General features: G+C 35.8%; 1 protein-coding gene across 6 annotated transcripts in view; it reads right to left on the bottom strand.

Annotated features, from left to right (window-relative positions):
• Positions 1–22,390, bottom strand: part of LOC107149531 (EGF-like and EMI domain-containing protein 1) — a 613,012-nt gene that overhangs the window by 332,662 nt on the left and 257,960 nt on the right. For 3 of the 6 annotated variants that reach the window (XM_048814354.1, XM_048814352.1, XM_048814353.1), the window contains one exon: positions 2,625–2,755. The exons of the other annotated variants lie outside the window; for them this stretch is intronic. In XM_048814354.1, the coding sequence (XP_048670311.1) occupies positions 2,625–2,634 (10 nt within the window). In that variant the 5' untranslated portion in view covers positions 2,635–2,755. The remainder of the gene's footprint in view (positions 1–2,624; positions 2,756–22,390) is intronic. 6 annotated transcript variants of the gene reach the window in all.

Below are 22,390 nucleotides of genomic sequence, written 5' to 3' on the forward strand. Positions count from 1 at the left end.
GAAAGAACACTGAGACATTTTGAGCAAATGTGTGGTATGAAACTTCACACACAAGAAGAGCCTTAAGACCCTCAGTCAGTCTGAAAGGGATTCTTTAATATTAATAAATTCACAAATGTAGTAATTAAAAGGAGGAAGCAATTCTTATTTTAAGAAACATAAAAGAGCTCATCAGAGAGGAAGGCAGGGTATTTATTTTCCCACAATTTCTTTTGTACTGCTTGAACTTTTACCATGCATGAGAATTTATTTTCCTTTTATTTTTCACTTTCCTTTCCTTTCTTATCTTACTTTCTTTTTAGTTATTTTTAAAACTAAAAATCAGATTAGCTAGCTGCTAATAAAAACAGATTAAAAAAACATAAAAAGATTTTTTGGCTATTGCTGTTCTAGTTAACTGATTTCCTTAAACACATACATTTCCTTTGATAAACTTAGAAAATAATAAATTGGGTGAAGTCTGTCATAAATGTTCCAAAACTGAATTCAAATTAGTTTCTTTCACAAAAGAACTGACATGATAGGTTAGGAAAAAAATAATAACATTGGTGCCTTACTGCAAGAGTTTGAGCCAACTTCTTAGGAATTTGGTGAGTGAAAAGTTAGACCAATTATAAGATTGTGGATTCCCAAATCTGTGCTTAAAATAAATAATTTGCTAGGAGGACTTGAAGAAATCATGGAAAGCTATTATATTTACAGTTATAGTTTATAACAGAGCAAGATACAGACTGAAATTGGCCAAAGGGGTAAGGGAAGAATCTAGGGAAGTACCAATATCGAGCTTCCATTGTCTTCTTGCCATCCTATGAGGCCATGTCACTTTCATGGCATTGACGTGTGACAATACACACAGATAATTGACCCTAAGGGTACTTCTCCCAAACTTTAATATTCTCTGTTTTTATTGGAGCTCAATTACATAGTAGGATTGCTTGATTTTCCATATGGTGGATCCAGTCTGCAGGCTAATCGATATTATGCATCTCAAAGCTCCTAGCCTAAGTCATTTGTCCTCAAATCACAGTTACAATAAAAAAAAATTAAACACAAAATATAAAACTACTTCATGATGCCTTAATTGCACTACAAATAAAATTTAGTAGTAGCTTTCTTTCTACAGGCTTTCATTAAAAAAAAAAAAAAAAAAAAAAAAACCTCAAAGAAATTTACCACCAAAAAAAGAAGAATGATAAAGGTATAATATAGTACAAACATATTTTAAAATGCAGAAATTATTTTAAATCAATTATTTATGGTACCTTGCCAGTCTTACAATGGAGTGTTAATGTTTAATGTTAATTAATAAATAAAAATTGTTAATAAAATGTATTATGACATGATATAAAATAACAAAAATTATTTTTATATCTAGTACAGTACACTTAAGGTCCAAAGAAAAACTAATGTAAATGTTTAGGACATAACAAATTTGGCATAGACACAATTTGAATATCTGTCCCCTCCAAAACGAATGTTGAAATTTAATTGCCACTATAACAGTACTAAGAGGTGAGGCCCTTAAGTGGTAATTAAGCCATATGGTGAGGCTGGGTGAGACTGAAACTGTTAAAAAAAAAAAAGGTGATTTTTGACCCCTTCTATATTTCTCTTGCCTTTCTTCCCTTCACCATGAGATGATGCAGCAAGAAGAACTTCATTCGAAGGTAGCACATTAATTTTGGCCTTTTTAGTCTCCAGAACTGTGAAGAAATACATTTCTTTCCTTAATAAATTACCCAATCTCAGATACTTAAGCTATATCACACAACTGGGCTAAGATAAGCACCTACCATATATTCTAAATTTACCAGGAGGCTAACTTTGACTATACACACTCCTTTTTCCTTAAAAATTTAAAGCCACCTTTAGACCTTCAGACTTGTATAGGACATATGAATTTAGCATTACTATGGTTTGAATATTTGACCCCTCCAAAATCATGTTGAAATTGAATTGCCATTTTAACAGTACTAAGAGGTGAGACCCTGAAGAGGTGATTAATATTCCCAGCAATATCTTCCTTTTTGTTAAGTATGCTAGAAGAGGTTTCTTATGCTGGCAATCAGGGTCCTGACTAAAACAGTTTCTGTATCAGTGCTGGCATATTTGGTTGAGGACCTGTCAATTTGACTAATGCAATTTTTACATGCACTACACAAGAACCTCAATTCTGTAAGAGATCTATCAAGTATATGACAACATGGTCAGTTAATTTTAAATATAGTTGGGGAGACAGAAATCACAAAAGAGAAATGATTACAGAACTATGCATAACTGAACACCAAGGGAAAAAATATTCATTTTTCTGTGCAATAACAGGTATGGAAAGGAGAGAACAAAATAGAACATCAGAGACTTTCTTGAAGAACTGCAGGATTGAATATAGAACAAAATCTCAACAAATGGTCCCTGTAGTAAGGAGTGTAAGTTCATAAAAGTCAATAAAGAAAAATACCAGTACATTCACTTAAACAAGAGTAATAAAATCCCACAATGAACAGCTTTGGACAGATTTTGATGTGAGAAGAATCAAGATTTTTGCTGATAAAATATACATTAGTAATGGAGTCAGCAGAACTTGAGTTTGTGAAAACAAGTTCCACACAAATAGTCAGTCCTACCTCTGCTCATAATCAGACACACCTTGTTCACAAGGCTCCGCCCATTCTTCAGAAACTAGATGAGTTCCAGCAAGATAAGCATAGAAAAGTTACAGTACAGGTCCACAGGAATAGAAGATGGAAGAGAAGACCTACAAGAGAAAAGTGAGAGTGAGAGGCTTGTCAAATATAAGGAAGAAAAAAGAGTTACAAGAAGCACAACAAAGGTTTAGAAAAGTAGTATTTCAAAGATTTCAGAACTGAGATATTTGCCACTGATGTAAAATACCAAGTAAAAAGTAATAACCAATGAAAACAATATTTCTGTGAACAACTACTTCTTGATTTTTTAAAGTAAGCCAGGTCCCTTAATTTTCCAAGTGGTTTTGTTTGTTTGTTTTAAGGTTCTTTTTAGACATACATCTCTCTGACTTCAGAATTTTCGATATGGCTTTGACAGGAGTGAGCCACATACTGAGGCATCAATCTACAGAGGTTAAAAACAGGACGATTCATGTAGGGAGACTAAGAAAGTTTTACTTACCACACTTCCTCTAGAGTTAAGTAATTGAATATAGTTCTAAAAACATACATTGATAAGTAGGGTGTTGTAGTCAGCTTTTTCACCTCTCTGAACAAAATACCTGACAGGAACAATTAGAGGAGGAAAAATTTATTTGGGGGCTTACAATTTCAGAGGTCTCAGTCCATAGACATTTGGCTTCATTTCTTGGGGCCCAAGGTGAGGTAGAACATCATTGCAGAAGTATGTGGCAATGGAATGCAGCTCAGGATGTGATGATCAGGAAGCAGGGAGCTTCTCCACTCATTCACTCACCATGTATAAAATCTACACGCCAAAGGTACACCCCAGCGAACCACCTCCAGCAGCCACACCTTACTTGGCTATAGTTACCATCCAGTTAATCCCTATCAGGGGATTAATGCACAGATTAGGTTAATGTTCATAACCCAATCATTTCACCACTTTTTGTGTTGTCTCACACATGAGCTTTTGGGGGACACCTAATATTTACACCATTCCATAAGGTGGTTATAATTTATCATTCAAATTGGGACTCTTTTGAGAGTTATGAGGGGTGTTGCTAATAATTGTGTTAAGACAAGGCACAAACCACACAGATATATAGCTACTTAATTAACAAGCCTCTCAAGAAATGTAGGGGAATAAAAGCCCTTTATCATATTCCCTCAAGAATAAAAGTAGTTAGAGCAGGTTTTGTTGTTATTTTTTTCTCCTCTTAAGCTGAATATCAGGATACTCTGAGGCCAGTGCTGCCCAGAACAATTGCCAGTGAGAAGAAAAAAAAAAAGAAAGAAAGAAAGAAAGAAAGAAAGAAAGAAAGAAAGAAAGAAAACAGCTCTTCTCTTGTAGCCAGTGCTCTCATCCAGCCTGATTCCTGCAGCCTGCCCTGTCTAAACAGGTTGAACATATATTTTAAGAGTATGAATCTTGGAGGGACACCAAAAAATTGTTAGTTTGAATTTACAATATCAAAAATATACAGTGACTACTTAGGAGAAGTTCTAGAAATACTAGAGACTCTTTTCTCTAAATTTCCTATCTGCCTAACTGAGCTTTCCTTTTCCTCACAAATATAGCATTTTTCCCCTGAAAACCTTCCCCAGAAAGATTTTATCAGAAGTGTCACACCCTTCTTTCATTAGGATCCCTAAATCCTAAAGCTACAGAAGAAAGCCCCTTATATATGCAGAGCTATCCCAAGCAAGGAGCCTCCTGGAGATTCTTTATGTTAACAAAAGGCAGCCTTTGATAGCTATCTGGTTCAAACAGCCAGCAAACAGGGAGGGAACAGGACAGATGTAGGGAGTGGGCAGCTGAACCACCCAGTTTGATTCCATTTAGCCCCTGATACCAGGTAATTTCCAAACCACGACTGGAGTTGTTCATTCTAGATTTAGCCAGAGACAAAGACATTACGTGTGGAAACATGTAATTCACCCCACAGAAAGAGGCCCTAAAGGTCAATTCCACAGCCAAAGAAATTTGTGAAGAGAAGGCAGAAAACCCTCTGGGATCTAAAGCAAGGAAGAGATCACCCTGTGATAAAGAGATTAAGATGTGATGAGATTTGGGTTTCTCATCTGTCCCCTGTGAAGAGCAAGGCAAATGAGTTGTAATAGGAGGGTGCCTGACCATTAGGGTGGTGAGCACCTGAACAGTAAGCAAAAAGCCTGCTCCCAAGTGCTCCCAATAGGAAGAAGGCACCTGACAGGGGTGCGCCAGGAGCCTTCAATTTCACTAACTAATAGCTATAGAAAATCCAAGTCAGGAATCATAGAGGTCGGGTTGCTGACTTGTGCCCTCCCTCAGTGAAGGCTCTGGGCAATTTTACCATCCAGCTGTTCTGTTTTTCAAAACTAAAGTAATTGGAATTGAACTACAGAGCTTTGCTAAAACCCTAGCAATTAACAGTGCGGTTTCCCAAATTGCACTGTAATGGGAAAGTGTCCATCAATCAACCCAGTGAAATAACACATTTTCTCACCAGATGTGAGATTTAATATCTTCATAACTCCCTGGATTTACCACTTATGAATTGTCAGCCTTGCCTCAAGCTCTGAGAATTAATGGACTACATCCCTGCTATGCAAGGATGGTTTACAGTTGTAAAATATCCCCAACTTCATTTTAGATATATGTACCAAAATGTTCTTCGAAAGATATAATCAGAAAACATGCTAGATGGGAAAATTTCAATTGTATTTACTATGTTATGTATTATCATTGTCTAGGTAAATATAGTTCCCAGCATCTTAGCACGGAACATTTTTTTTCAACAGGAATAACCAGTTTATCACTGGCAGTGAACAATAAATTACAGTGTGAAGATGCAACAACTTTAAGTTTTACACTTCAGGATATCCTCTGCAATTTTCTGGACAAAGTATGAAAATATCCTAAGTTTCTAATTCTGTATCTATATACAAGTTTCACTGTTCATCTTGGATTAAGAAAAGAATTCAAAGAATCCCACATATGTTCATTCTGTCACTACAGTTATCAGGTACATCAGTTCTCATTTTAATGTTCACTCCAATCTCAAACATATGAGCCATAGCCAGTATGAAGTTGCCTCCTGACAACAGCCCAGATAGTTCTCCTGCTGCCAGGACTACAAACTTTGCAGGTTTGGAGCCTGGCTTCCACCCGTGGGGAGGGAATATTGTGTCAGTGAAGATCACTCCACAGGCCTCAGAAGCCCAAGGGTACAAAGAGGAGAGGCCAGAAAAAAATGTAGGAGATTTGGGCATGGAGTTTCTGATGGCATTTAGACAAGGTTCCCCAAAGGACATTATGTCTTAAGATTATCTTCACATCACAAGGGAATGTGTTATCAGACCTTGAGATCATCCAAATTATTATAGTTGGTTATTTCAGAAAAAAAAATGTCAAAGAACTTCAGCACTATAAGAAAACTTAGAGATCATCTATTTCATTTCCTGATTTCATAATTTCATAAAATATTCAACAAAAACTGTCAATCACACTACTGCTTCGTCTGATACAACTCATTTGGCATAGCACATGTTATCTGAAATAGTCTGTCATTCATTCTCAACTGGTACCAATTAATTCTCCATGCCCATTAATATGGCTGTAGGAGATGACACTTTGAGATGAAGGGTAAAAGAGTACATTAGAGGACACAAAGAGATCACCTTGTCTACACAATAAAGAAATTTGATACATCTCTGTCTGATTTGCTATATTAAAGATTAAACTGGCAAAGCAATAATTATGTATTACAAAGAAGTTCAAAGCCCATAACACCAGGCTGATAAAATATAATTGAGAATGGTAAAATCAATTCAAATGATTACTCGAATCCCCAACAACAGAGAAATAAATTACTATTTAATAAGTAGTGTTGGGCCAATCAGTATAGAAAAATTACCTTAGAGTCATTTCTTATACCACATACTATACTGAATTACAGAAGAGTCAGAGTTAAACATTTTATTGAAAACTAGAGGTAAAAAGAGCAGTTCCTCTCCAGCGGTGGCAAAGAGATACATTCCTAATACCAAAGAAGTAGAGTATAGGAGGATTTCATCAGAGGCAAGATGGGAAAGCACAGTTGTGTACAACTAAAACTTCCATGTAACAAAAAGAAAGCAACATGATACAACAATGTAATAAATATGTCTGAAAAAGATACACATGTATATATGCAAACACATACATTTTTGCCTCCCATTTCTGTAACTTTATGTTCTCTGTCCTGGAGGTCTTCCTTCCAGAGGGAAGAATGCTTCCATGAGAACACACAAAAGTGATCCTGTTGACCTGGAAGGTAGGACTGCACCAGGCCACTTTGGGCTCCTTGCGCCTGGATCAAGTGGCAAAGAAGTGAGTTTTGGTGTTGACAGGGGTGAGGGATCTTGACTACCAAAGGATTACCAATTAGACTACTACTTCACAATGGGGGTCCAGAAGACTGTGTCTGGAATACAGGAGCTTTCTTAGAACAACTCTTAGTATTATTGTGCTCTATGATAACAATGGAAAATTAAAACAACTCAATCAATGCAGAACTAATAATAGCTAAGACCGTTCAGGAATGACGGTTTAGGTCACTCTACCAGGGTGCTTGTTGAAGGCAAAAGGAACACAGCATGGGTATTAGAAGATGGTAGTTACAAATACAGAAACAAGAATTTTCATGTGTATTTATTTCTTCTTTATTTGCTATGACCATGATTTGTTACATATATTTTTTTTATTTATTTCTTTATTCTCTTATTGCGTGACATGTGATTTATTTCCATGTCATGGAATTTAGCATTACTAAGTTTTTAGAAAAAATGAAGGAGAAGAATAAACTTCATTAGGGACTTTCTTTTGAAAAAGAGATCAGCATGTTTTGGGTTGTAGGGAGAATAGTTCTTTCACATTGTGCACAATAGGGCCTTGTTATTGTCATTATTTGGGGATCAGTATGTCTTAAAGAGATGTGCATGGGTGCATAGTTGACAAATTAATTTTATGTGTCAATTTGGCCATAGAGTGCTCAGATTAAACCTTATTTATGGATATGTCTGAAGAGTGTTTCTGGATGAGATTAGCATTCAAATTGTTGGGCTCAGTGAAGTCAACTCTCCTCCCAGGAAGTGGGTGGCATCATCCAACTCCCTAACACCCTAAATAGAATCAAAGGCAGAGGAAGAAGTCATTCAGCCCTCTCTGCCTGCAGGCTTGCACTCCAACATTTCATCTCATTTTCTCTGGCCTTGGACTGGGATTTTCACCTCTGGCTCCTCTAGTTCTCCACAGGCAGACTTGGATTGGAACTATACCACCACCTTTTTTGGGCCTTCAATTTCCAGTCAGCAGACTCCCTGATTTCTCAAGCCCCCATAATCACATGAGCCAATTCCTTATAATACATCTCCTTCTATGTTAATCCTGTTGATTCTGTTTCTTTGGAGAACATGAATGATACACACTCTTACTGATATGGTAGATAAAATGCAAAATGGTAAGGCGTGATGTGGAACTTTGGGGAGGTGGAATACAAACCTAAAATGTCACCAACTGCAGGACTGCTTTAGGGCTGGCCACTAAACTGTGCACTTTATATTTATTTATTCATTTACACATACAACTTTCTTAGTGACACAAAAAAATTATCTGTTTTGCTAACAGGATGGTTGGGAGTCAGAAAGGTTATTTTGCCTACACAATATTACAAAACACTTGGAATATATTGCAGATTCTTAAAAGTTGTTTGATTTCATACAAAACCTGGATTTCTAGTCTCCATAAACATGGAAGGTTCTATACTAACAATGGGTCTTCATTTTTACAAAGCAACAAGCAGGCCTAAATGAGCAACCACTTCCTGTTGTCACACACCTGATCAACTACACTCAATCATCTTAAAGTGTGGAGAACTTATGTAGGATGTGAGTTTGGGATCTATCATTTATATATTGTTGAAACCGTTAAACAGTTTTTGTTCTTCTTAAACAGAAGTTTGGAAATATTTAGCAAGAATGAAAAAGTTATTAATGTTTGGGGACTTTATTTCAAAGAAAACCAACATTTACCCCTTCATCTCCAGCACCTCTCCCCACCCAAAAAATATTCACCCATAGTAGACAAAAAGGCAGGGGAAATCTAAACACCTAACAGTATATGGATACCTAGGTAACTGAAGACATCGTAACAGGAGAAATTTCCATGTAGCTATAATCAGTGAAGGTATACAATGAATGAGTGTGCAAAAGTCATATGATATAAGAAAAGTCATATCAAATAACACCAACTGTTTAAAGATCTAGGGCTTTACACCAACACTGATCCAAAGTGAATGTGCAATGGAGTTAAGCTTTGCATTTATTAAATACCTTTCATATAAAAGTGTTTACAATCATAACAAAAATTTCTAAAAGGAGATACCTGTGCAGCTACTTGTGTTCTTTTATGGGGTTGACCCATAAAATTCTTTTTATAAAAGCTGGTTTTGACTATGAATTTTTTTTTCTTTTTGTACCAGGGATTGAACCCAGAAGTCCTACATACATCTTAAAAAAAAAAAATTGAAATAGGGTCTTGCTAAGTTGCTTAGGGCCTCATTAAGTTGCTGAGGCCGGTTTTAAACTTTCCATCCTCCTGCCTCAGCCTTCCAAACCATTAGGATTACAGGAATATACTACCACACACAACCTTGACTATGCAATTATTGAAACACCTATTTCTGAATCTATATTAGGTCCCTATTTTGCTTTTCCCATATTTCCAGACTCTGAGGATCAAGAACTTTCTATATCAAATAAAATCTTTTTAGTTCATTAAAAATGTATTTTTTCAAGTTCTTAATATTTGAAAGGGTGGAACAACTGATTAGACAAATTCTAATATTCTATGTCCCTACAAATTAGGGAGGTAGGATTGTGTACATAAAGTGGGTAAAGACAAAAGTTTGGAATAAGCCACACCTGGTTTAAATCTTACCTAGAAATCTAAGCCATTAGCCTTTCTGATTCTCAGCCATCCTGTTAACAAAGATGATAATCATCTTTTTCTCATTAGCAACATTGGAAGTATAAATGAACTAATAAATGTAAAGTGCATAGCTTAGCGTCCAGCCCTTAACAAGCTATTATGGCAATTCCTATTATCTTTATTAAATAATGCAAGCATTAGGCTTGCTCTCTTATGAACGTTCTGATGTAAGTCTACATCAGTTTTCTTCCTAATGTACTATTTTTTTTTTCTCTTGTTAGTGCCTTCTCTGGATTTTTTCTTCCTTCCTTCTAAATGTAATTTTTGTTGTAGGTTGGTAAGTATTATCTTCCAACATAGTGATGGCATTCTAAAAAGTGAGGGAAATACTCTATGAAAGGCTACTGTAACCTTCAGCTATTAGCCTTAAGAAACCATAAAGTTTGATTCTATGGTTGCCAAAAGAAAATATAAGTATTGGAAATTATTCTAAAACAAGAGTTTGCCAACAGAGGATCATTATCAACTCATTAACAAATCAAATACATTATAATTTTACCCACATACACTTCACACCTCAATTTTTTGAAATATTTTGGTAACTAGGAAGTATGTGATACAGGTTAAACCTGTAAGAGCAGAATTGTCACAAAATTCCATTTTTTTTCTTTGCCATTTATCATTCCAAGTCCAAATAGCCTCACATTGTTCTCTAATATTTTAATAAGTAATAAACATTGCCTTTCATCTAGTGTATCAATTTTTTTATTTGAAGAAATATTAAATGTTTATAGATATTCCAGTTGAAGTTTGCTCAAGATGGCAAGAATATAGTTGTGATATTTCATATTGCTAAAAAAAGGTAAGGAAACTCAATGCTCTTCAAAGGCAGATATGTTTCTGACTCACAGACAAATAAAAATATCCTAGTGATTTCTTTACAATCTGAAGGTCTATCCATTTAACATTTAAAGTAATGACAGAAACAAAAGGGGGTGGTATTCTGGTTCTTTTTAGATCATCTTCAGTTTTGTTTTAAATAGTCTATATTCCATGCAGATTTTAAGAGGATTTTTTGAAGGTCAATATGAGCTTTGCTGCATTTGGGAGTGAGAATGGGGATAAATATATTCCCCTAATACCTAAACTATGGACTTACCTACAGAGGAGGTAAAATGAACCCCATTGGTACTGAGGAATATACATGATAGAGTGTTTTAAAAATATTTGAAATCAGCTATATTAACTCCATAAGCCAGTAATATATTTGTTCTGTGTATTAAAAATAATACATGTATTTAATATTTATTGGTGTATAATAATTACAGACAATAGTGGGCTTCATTGTGACATATTTGGATAGGACATAATTTGATCAATTTCATCCTGATTACTTTCCCTTTCGCTCCTCCTCTGCATTCCTCCAGGCCCATACATTTGTTTGTCAATTAAAGGGGGGAAAGAAAAAGGGTGGGGTGGGGGGGACAATGAGTGCCATCTTGTGGAGGGACATACACCTACAGTATCTGTGATATCTTTGCCTTAAGCTTTTCTTTTCTTTTCCTAGACAAAGCCTATGAAAGTTCAAAGGTTTTCCCAGACTTCGCCCACTTACCTTTACTTGCCCTTCTTAGTATAAAGGAAATATTTTATTTTGCCAATGGAGAGTACATTGCAGGTTGGATCAAAACCAAGGGATATTCCAGGAAAAATCAATACTGTTGTCCAGTCCAAGTAAGAAGGGAGTATTAATTATAAGATGTGCTGACAGTTTACAACCTAGTGGGCAATTACCAAAGGAGAAATATTCACTTGAAAAAGAGCAGGTCCCACAGGTCATTAAATAACTTACGGATTTGAGACCTTCAAAAATCCCATCTGTTCTGAGAAACTGAGGCAATTTACCAGATTTAGCATTTCCACGTTTCATAACCATGAGTACATAATTCATAGCCCCATTGATTTATTTTATAATGAAGTCAGGCACCGTGGTGACTTCTATCATCCAAGCAATTCCAGATGCTGAAGCAGGAGGATTGCAAGTTCCAAAATAAATTTTTTAATTGGATATATTTAACCTGTCATCATCATTAGAAAGGAGTTTGCTTTTGGTATATTTATAAAGGATCACCTAAATCAGAGAGGAATGATAACCACTAATTGCTTGTATTGGTAATACTGCTAATGTTAATAATAATACTAACTATGCTTTATTGAGCACAGCATGACAACAGATACTTTAGGTAACAAGAACCTTTTTTTCTTTTTTCCTGGTACTAGGGATCTAATCCAGTGATGCCTTACCACTGAGCTACATTCCCAGTCCTTTTATCAGGGTCTCACTAAGTTGCTGAGGGTCTTTTACTGAGTTGCTGAGGCTGACCTCAAATTTAGGATCCTCTTGCCTCAGCCTCCCATGGCACCTAGTCTCCCTATCCCCCCACCCAACCCAGTACTAGGGTTGAATCCTGGGGCACTCTACCAGTGACTGCACTCCAGCTCTTTGTATTTTTTATTTTGAGACAAGGACTCTCCAACTTGCTCAGGTTGTGCTTAAACTTTGAATCTTCATGCCTCAGACTCCAGAATCACCGGGATTATAGACCATTTTGTGCATGCTGGGCATAAGAACCTTCTTAACAACCTGTAAGGTAGGTATTACATTATTTTTCAGCTAGGAAGTTGAGTGATGGAGAGGTTAAGTTACTCAAAATCAAAGAACTAAATATGAAAATTGGAATATGAATCAGAAATCATGACTTTCCTTGATACCAAGTTTACTCTCAGGTCTGAAATTTTTGAGACTTTGAAAGTAACTTCAGTCATAAATATAACCATCTTGAAAAATGAAATCCTTCCAAAATATGGCCTTAAATCCCATTTTAATTATTCTGGCTATGTGCCATTTTCCCAACATCCCAGCCAGGACTAGAATTATGAAAATCACTGTATGCTCCACTGAAAGACAATTTCATTAGCATAGAATTCAATCTAGTTGTTCTTCAGTAGGGAACAAAAATTACCCTCAATTGTAAACTTGTTACCTAGAGGCTTGCTTTTTAGTTTGCTATAACTTTTCAGCGTTTGATAGATGCTAATTAACTGTAAACCATGAAATGATTCCATACTAACCCCCACCCTGAAGAGAATTTTCAAGTTTTCAAGTTTTGTATCTGATCATGAAACTTTTTAAAAAAGAATAGAGACATTTCTTCCTTAAATTAAAATATTTAAATAGAATTTCAATAATATAAATTGAAAATGCACTCTAGTATAGTTATTTCACCTTTGCTAGAAATGTATATGAGAACTAGTTTTTATTGTTTTTGTCATGGTATCTTTTTTCTTTTTAATTCCAATTATCTACCTTATCTATTTTTAGTAACAGATCACATGTCTAGGTAATTAGCAATGGAAAATGTAAAAATCACAAACATCATTTATGGTAGCAGCATATTTTCTGTTGTTTTTTTACATTAGTGCAAGATAGTAGGATCACATCCAAAAAAATGTAAATTTTAGGAAAATGGTAATCCAAAAGCAGACAGATGAATTTCCATCTTTTGGGGTGTTTTTCCAATTTGTTTCATAGTTATAAATAAAGACAAATTAGATAATAGATATTTCTTTATTCACAGTTCCTTTCCTTGTGTATTTAAATTTCTGACCCTACACATGATTAATTCAGGGACCCCTTTGGGGTTCACATTCCTCCTCTGATTGGAATAGTGATTTTTTTTTTCAAATTTTAGAGCAGTGGCTTCCAACTTGTGAGTTACAGATCACTACAGATATGTGGGAAGATTGTAAGAATTCTAGGAAATCCTATGTGCAAAAATATTTTATAAGTTGGACACACCATAGGCCATGAATTCTCAATTCTCATATACGTAGATTAATACATCATTTATCAAATGTATGTTTTTGTTTTTAATTAACATAGTGCTAACTCATTTTACAGTTTATTGTCCCCATTGTCATTATTCTGCTTAATCTTATGTAACTAAGATATTTATGCAACTATCACAGATGGGATCAGGTTGAAAAATATTGTTCAGAGGAGATGGTTACATCTCAGTGTCACTGAGCACAGCAGATGCATGGAACTGCCCAACTGCAGCTTTACAGAAAGGTGAGAGAAAGAAAAGGGAATGTCATGTAGTATCAATCAACAGTGGCCCTTGCCTTCTCTATTTTTCTATTGCTTCTTCTAAGATGATACTAAGGTCTGCCAGCTCAAATATCAGAATGCAGGTAACTGAATGTGGACCAAAACCAAAAAAATAAAAAATATAAAATAATTAATTAATTATGACACTCAACCTCCTTCTTTTTCACCCTTCCTTGGAAATTACAGACTTTGGATTGATTTTTGCCCTTATTCAGGAATAATCTGTGAAAATGCACAGGAAGGACCAGAGCAGTGGCTGCACTGAGATTCTGGAAGGAAAGCAGAGCCCTGCAACCCTGGCTTCCTCAGCAGAGAGGTGCAGAGACCACTGAGCTTTCTTCTACCATGTGGAACTTCAAAAAGAATCATTTCAACGTAAAAGTTCAGCTGGTTGCTCTGTAGTGAAATAAATTATTTCAGCAGCTCCATTTTTGAAGTAACTCTATCAGAATTTTAAATCCTTTTCCATACATCCCCTAAGGGTGTGTGAGCTGAACCAAGCCTCCTTTCTGTTTTATGATTTCTTGGCTGACAGGAGTTCACAGCAAAAATAACTTCCGAACATCAATCAAGCTCTGTCCGTGTGCTCTTTTATTTGACATCCATCCCTTTCATGGTGATAATATACTCTTTTTCGCATTTAAAACATGACAGTCAATACAAATCATTCGTTTAGAAGAATTTCATATGAAATACAAACCTTATCAAATGTAGGAAAATTAATAGAAATCACGGAGGAAAAAAATGAAAGAACATAAGAAAAATTTAGTGGAATCATCTTTCATTGTACTTAAAGAAACAAAAATACAATTCCATGATGCACTGACTGTGCCTGCACCCTTATTTGAAGTGCATGTATGTTGTGTGCTGTTGACCAGTGTGAAAGGGGGAAGGCAACATATGGCCAAAGAGAATGATCTGCTGTGAAAATGGAAAATACTAATGAAGTTCATAAATCTTAAGATTTTTCTAGGTGTTTCATAAAAATTCCTTAAACTGTGGCTGGCAAGGAGTTAAAAGTGAAGTGGTTGTTTCTTGAAACAAAGTGTTTATCCAACTGCAGGTTGTAGCCCATTAGTGGGTTGTGAAATCAATTTGGCAGCATTGGTTGATGAAATCGAATAGAATAAAACAGATCAGAAAATACAGGGGCACACTGCATATAGCAAAGGTAAGGCTTTTTTTTTTTTTATTTAAGTTAAGAATACCTGTGTGCTAGCTAGCAATATAAATATATGACTTCCTGTGTACCAGATCAAAATGTTCAAAAACTGCACTAGTATATTTTATATCACCATAAAAGTACATAGCAAGTCAGGTCCTAGTGACAAAGCAATACCTGCAGTTTCTCTCTTTAGGCTCAGAGGATTGTGGTTTGCAAAGATGTTTGGAATACTTCTGTAGAAATATTATTACAAAGGTTGCATGGAGTATATTACTTAATCCAAAGAAAATGTGCAAAACCTATCAGGGTATTTTTGGAAGCACACTAGTCAAGGATCATGACTCTTTACTTTTATTTTAGGTAATAAATGTCTGCTTATTAAATATATAAATCAGTGTTGCCAACGGATTTAATTAAGATCATGTTCAATATGGAAAGGACAACATAGCATCTTTTAAAAGGCACAAGCACACTTCCAATCTCTGTATATTCTGAACACTAACTAGTAAGGGATTGCCAGTACTCCAGTATGGAAGAGTTTTATCTATTTTGCAGGGGGAGCCAGTTAACAATCGCCTCCAGACCAATCATGTTTCTCACTATGCACGAATGTTTATGCACTTTGATTTTTACCAAAATATTTGTTCAATGAGGGTGATTATGAAATGATACAACTAAATGAAAAATGGCTGCATTTGTTGGGTAGCTGCTGTAGGTCTAGGTGTTATTAATGTATGCCATGTAATTTTCAGAACAACTCAATAAGATATATTTCTTACTCTTATTTTGTGAGAAAAATAGAACTCAGAAAGATTGAATAATTAGTTGGAATGTCTCAAGATTTAAACTCAAAAGCCAAATTTCATCTCATTGCCTCTCAGGATAATGAGAACTAACTCCAAAGTTTTTCCTATCTTGAATATTAATATTTCAGGTTCTTAGTACCTGAGAGAGGAGGAAGGAAGGAAAGAAGTGAAGAGATTCAAGATTAATTTTATGAAGCTAAGGTAATATGTTAGAACTTGAAGTTATGTACTTTTTATGATAAGTTACGGAAACAATAAATACATGATTTTTAAATGCTGTCAATCTATTTAAGTATAGATCTTGGTAAATGGCACACAAGTGTATATATCCACAAGATGATAAATGTACATTCATGGATATCCCTAGAAAATAGGGGAAGAAAAAGAGAATGGCCGAGAGAAAGGGAAAGGCTGGTCAAATAGCTGCCTCGACAGAGGTCCCCACCTGCTGTTGCCACACCTGACCTCCAGCTTGTGGCCTGAACTACCACATGTGAAGCCACTCCTCTGAATTAAAGATTTACTTCCTGTGAACTAAAAGGTAAAAGGTCACCTGGTATAAAGAAGACTGTGCATGCTGAGGGGTGAGACAGTGCTGGGTTCTCAACCCAGATCTATTCTTTCCCAGCCATGAGATTTCAGTAGAATAAACTGCACGTGGATTCAAGGCAGTAATTTATGAGGAAGGACCTTGATCATTATTTGGGACTTCATGAGCACTCACAAAGAGATGGCAGCGGTTACTAGTTAAAAATATTTCCTAGCTCATTCCCCACTATAAATGTGCTAACTTCTAATATCTAATCTAAGTATTAGTCAATTATGACTTATAAAACAATACTTCCCATCTCTTCTTATTCTTAACCTCACTGTCATATAGGTCAATCCAAGTATCTCCTATACTATAGTTTTCTAAATATTTTTCTTTAAAACATTATTTCTACTGAATTAATTTTTTTACAACAATTGGCAAACTGGACATAAAAAACATGAGATACTTATCTAAATAAACAAGTTATCATTAAAATAAAAAAAAATTGTTCATCTACATTACTGCCTTAAATCACAAAAAAACACAGTTTGGAAGATTCAATTTAGCAGATTCAGAAAGAGAAGCCTTGATGGAATTAGAAAAGCAACTTGGTTCAATAAAGGATGTTCAAACAACTCTGCACACACACGCAAAAGGGTTGATTTGGACACCCACCTCACATTGTGTGAAAAATTAACTCAAAGTGGACTAAAGACCTAAATTTAAGAACTAAAACTATAAAACTCTTAGAAGAAAAATCTCTTAGAAGAAAAATCCCACTGCTGATGAGATTGTTAAATGGCATGTCCACTGTTGAAAACATTTTGATAGCTGTTTAAAAGTTAAATAGAGCAAGGCACAGTGATGCATGCTTGTTATCCTAGCAGCTTGGGAGGCTGAGGCAGGAGGATATCAAATTCAAATGTAGCCTCAGCAGCTTATCAAGGCCCTAGGCAACCTGACTCAAAATAAAAACTAAAAAAGGGTTAGAGATGTGGCTCAGTGGTTAAGAGCCCCTGGACTCAATCTCTGGTATCCCTCCCCCAAAAAAAGAGAAAAAAAAGTAAAACAGTTATATGATCCAACAGTTTCACAACTGTGCATCTAGTCAAGAGAATTAAAAACATGTTCATAAAAATCTTGTACATAAATGTCCATAGAAGCATTATAATAATCACAAAGTGAAAACAGGGCTGGGCTGTAGCTCAGTGGCAGAGCACTTGCCTAGAATGTGTGAGGCACTGGGTCCAAACCTTAGCACCACATAAAAATAAGCAAATAAAACAAAGGCATTCTGTCCATCTACAAGTAAAAAAAAATTAAGTGAAAATAACTCAAATGAGCATAAATGAATGAATAAGCAAAATGTGTTATGCCCATACAATGGAACATTATTCAGCATAAAAAGGAGGCAGTACTAGCACAAGCTGCAAAGGGATAAACCTCGAAAACATTATGCTCAGTGAAAGGAGTCAGGCATAAGAATGCCTTAAATCATATGACTATATTTACATGAAATGCTCAGAATAACAAATCCACAAACTCCTACTAGACTACTAGTTGCCTGGACCTGAAGGGAGGTTAAGAGTGCGGAGCTGTCCAGAGTGGTTGCTTTCTGGAAAGATGAAGAGATTCTGAATGCAGATCTCAGTATTTTTTAAAAAAGCATAGTTAGGAAGAGTAGGATTGGAATAAAAAGGGAATCTTAGCAATGAAAATGATTTGAACATGAGGATACAGTGTCCATTCATCCATTCAACAAATATTTATTGAACACCTACTATGTGCCAGGTGTTTTGATAGTAACTGAGGATACTAAACAAGTTCACCAAGTAATTATCAAGAAACTTTAGTGCTGTTGTAGAGTTTCTGAAATTTAAAAGTATAATGTTTGTTGGCTGACAAATATAATTTGAAGATCATAATAAGGAAGTTACAGAAATGGATAATACTTATATACTAATTTTGCTTGGGGATTATGAGGATATTTGTTTTAAAAAAAACAATATGGTGAGATCATGATTAATATTTTCTTTTTAGAAGTTCATTATTATTCTTTGTCATTTTTACAAGATTTTTAGGAAATTGAATCAAGTTTATACAACATCCCTCAGCATTCACCTCACCACGCTTTGACTTGTTCCTTTTTTCATGTTGAACCTCAATGCTCTGAGAGGAATGGAATCAAAGTCTGAGGATCCATGACCTTTCTGTTGCATCTCGCACATTTTCTCAAAGGAACTACTACCTCGAAGGGCACATGAACTGTTGTGCCCTGGAAGTGGCCAGTTGGTAGAATGTGTGTGAATATTCTAATATTTGAAACTTTTCCCTTAGTTGTCAATTGGGAATGTTTGTCTCACTTTCTTAGTTGGCATTTTTCCTTTCCCTCTTAAGGAATTTTTTCTCAGCGTGTGAAAAATACGGATCATTTTATTTCCTGTTGCTTGGCTTCAGGAACACCGTGTTATACTAGGAGCATTTAGCTACGCACAACCCATGGGAAAGCATCTGCGTGCACTGATCAGCAATTCCTAATAACCAGAGTCATTGTTGTCCTACAGAAAAAAGTATGTCTCCCCCAAAATCTACAATCCACAATTCTCTGCTGAAGTGTATCCATGCAATAGTTCATAAATGGACTGTTGGGAGAATGAAAGCCTTAATGCAATAGACCTCTTTAAAAATGGTCTTGTTTCCAAATCCACATCCAAAGATAGTCTAAATCACCATCATCATCACCATCACCATTATCGTCATCATCTTTTTAAGGGAGATCTATCTACCTACAGATACTGATTCAGGGTTAACTAACAAGAGGAGACCACTGAAGTTACACACAAGGGAAAGCCAATTTGTCACGTTATGCTCACAGTAAAAATAATGAGAGCAGAAAAACAAAAGTCTAGACTGAGGCCAAGCTCAAACCACCTATGGGGTTAATAGAACATTTTTGTGATACCCAGACCACTATTAAAGCAAAAACAAACAAAATAAAAAAAGACATAATCAGATGTAAGCTACTGCCAGATTTGTATGATTGCTTTATTAATAGAAGTAATTTCATTTTTATTTAACTTCTAGGATGCTTAGACTTACACTGATTAATTGAAATGCATATAATTACGATTTTTCCATTTGTAGTGTCACAAAGCAAGAAAAAATAGAATGCTTCAATTCTTTTTTTCCCCAGGAAATACATATAGTGTTAAATCATGAGGAGAAGAAATAATGTTAACATAAGGATTATGGAAGGAGTGGAAAGTGTAATTCACCCTAAATCAGAAAATCTGAAGTTCAAGGTCAACTCCACCACTGGCTTTGCTATAAGGCTGTCCTCACATATAGAAGAGATGAAGTATAATCATGTCCTCAAAATGTTGCTAGAAAAATTTAATTAGGTTAAGTTATATGAAAAATGTAATAACACAAACAAGCAAATATATGCTACTGGTCATAGTGGGCATGTGATACTAATATGAGGGAAATCTGTCTTCATGTTTTAATTGTGGAATTTATGTTTGATGAGGGCAGGGACTTCTGTGTTGTCTGTTCATCACTGTGTTCCCACCACTTAGAATGGTTCCTGGCATAGACCACGCACTCAGTGATGTGCTGATATAATTAATGAATTCATATGTAATCTCTGCATTATTTTTCCTGAAAATTACATGATTAAAAAGTATCCTATATTTCTACTTCTGCTGCTTATACAGAATAAAACATATGTTGTTTCATTTCACCAATTACCTGAAAGCAAAAAAATAGCACATGCAATGCCATGTATGAGTCAGTACTGAGTACATGTTACATGAGTAAGAAAGAAGAATTTGAGATATTTCCTAATGATTTCTCCTGATTTTGTATTAAAGTTGACAGTAGACCTCAAGTCAGCAAGCAGGGAGTAGCAGAACATGGTAATATCTGCAATCTCTGAATCCACAGTCCATTCCTCAGAGAACCTGGACTGCTTTTTCTGACAGCTTATTAGAATCACACAAGATAGGTATAACCAGGGTCACTAAACTTTCTAAAAAATGCTTTCCCCAAAACAGGGACTTCTGTGAAAGAATTAGAATAGCACACATCTTTCTAGACAAAGGGGGACATATTTATTAAAAAAAACAATAATGGAAATGTATTGGTAAGCATCCTCATGCACCAAATACATTTCAAGAGATTTTCATGTTAACACCTTTCAAAATTGTATCAGGTAGGCACTTCATTTTCATTTTATCGAGAGGATGACAGAATGACTAAGTTGTCCAACCTCCATAACTAGAAATCAAAAGCGATGAAGCCAAGTTTCAATTCAGTATTTTGCCCCCATCTCTTATGTTCCTTCCTCTGCATATCACTGTTTATTCATGGGGTAAGAGAATCAGAGCAACTTACCAAGTCACAGCCACCTTGAGAATTCCCCTATCTTCCTGCAAGTTAGGAATCGTGACTGGACATCATAAATTTCATGAGTCAATGAAGAACCTGCATGATTTTGGAACTGAGAGCCAGCTACATGGGGTAAAACTTGGTACATAAACTTGCTGTAGTGGTATAGATTGCTGGTCAGCATCTGTAGGTGATTTTGAGTCAAATATGACATGATGGTTCTCAAAAATTGCTCCTGGCCTGGTGTGGAGTCATTCTGTTCCCAGGATATGGAACTGAGTGGTTACCAACAGAAAAAGAGATTTCAGGACATGAACAAGTAATTTAAAATTAAGTGCTATAAGAAATCAAGGGCAGCTGCAAAACCCTCTTTTTGGTAATTGAGTAACAGAACCAAGGATTTAAGCCAGAAATTGTATCCATGAATACAGCAGTATACACAACCACATTTCATTAGCCTATAATTGATGCAGAGAGAAAAGAGGAGGGGCAGGGAAGGAATTAAAACAGGAAATAGAAAAAGTAGGCCAGCACTATGGTGCATGCCTATAGTCCTGGTTACCTGGAGGCTGAGGCAGAAACATTGGTTGAGCCCAGAAGTTTGGGTCTAGCCTGGGCAACACAGTAAGATCCCCTTTCTTAAGAAAGAAAAGAAGGGATTCCATAGAGGCAGTGATATCCATCTAGGAAGCAAGGAGCCCTCTATGAGCATCAAGAAAGACAAGTAGAATGAGAGGAAGTATGACAAAGACTTGTATCACTACTATTGATCATGATTTAACCCTCAAATTTTGGGCATGGGGGTAGGGGAAATGCAATGAGAGAGAGGACACAGAAAGCTTCAGTTTCCATAAGAACATCTTTGAGATCCAGAAATAGTAAATAATTATCTTTATCCCTGTTGCTGTGTTCCTGGTCTTCCAAGAGATTATTTGACAGGCTGGTCTTGCAAATTCCTCAAATGGGATCCAGTTAACTCTTTGGTTCATTCTAGGAGGTCCTGGGCTTTCTCTGGTCCTCTCACAGATGCTGCCAACTGAGGAGGTAGAAATATGTAGCTATAGAAAGAACCAGGACTGGCTAGAGTTTAGATCTTGACTCCTGACTTTGCTGTCTGACCTGAATCACCTCAGTCAGCCTCTGAAGCATCCTGCTAAGAGAGTGATAGTAGCAATACACATGTCTCTGCAGATCAAGAGTAGAAAGAGAATGATGCCTACAATGGATTTGAGGCAGTATTTCTCACACAAAAGGCATGTTCCATATACAGTATCTTCTTCGTTCACCTCCATTATTAAAAACTATCAATAGCTTTCAACCATGGCTGCATAATAAAATTATATGGGGGATAGAGTATAAATAATCCTAATAACCTGGTACCATTCCAAATAGTCTGGGTGGACATCTGTAAAAATGGTGCCAGACAAGGTTTTGTTTAAACATTCCCCAAGTGATTCTAACATTCAGTCCTGTTCCATCTTGGGTCAATGCCTTACCTTCTTCCTACAGCTCTTACTCCCTCTGGGATGACCTAGCCTTTAAACCTAGTACTTCTGATAGTTTTCCAATTTCTGCCTCTGACTTGAAATATTAATCCTTACATTACTCCTGCACCAATAAGTTCTCACACATCTGGAAATTCCATGAATCCACAATCATATACCCACAGAAGGGTGTGTGTCCTCTAAAGTGGATTAAATCCACTGTTTAATAAACATTATTTATTACAG

Source organism: Marmota marmota, unplaced genomic scaffold (assembly GCF_001458135.2).
Source record: "Marmota marmota marmota unplaced genomic scaffold, marMar, whole genome shotgun sequence".
Taxonomy (NCBI): Eukaryota; Metazoa; Chordata; class Mammalia; order Rodentia; family Sciuridae; genus Marmota; species Marmota marmota.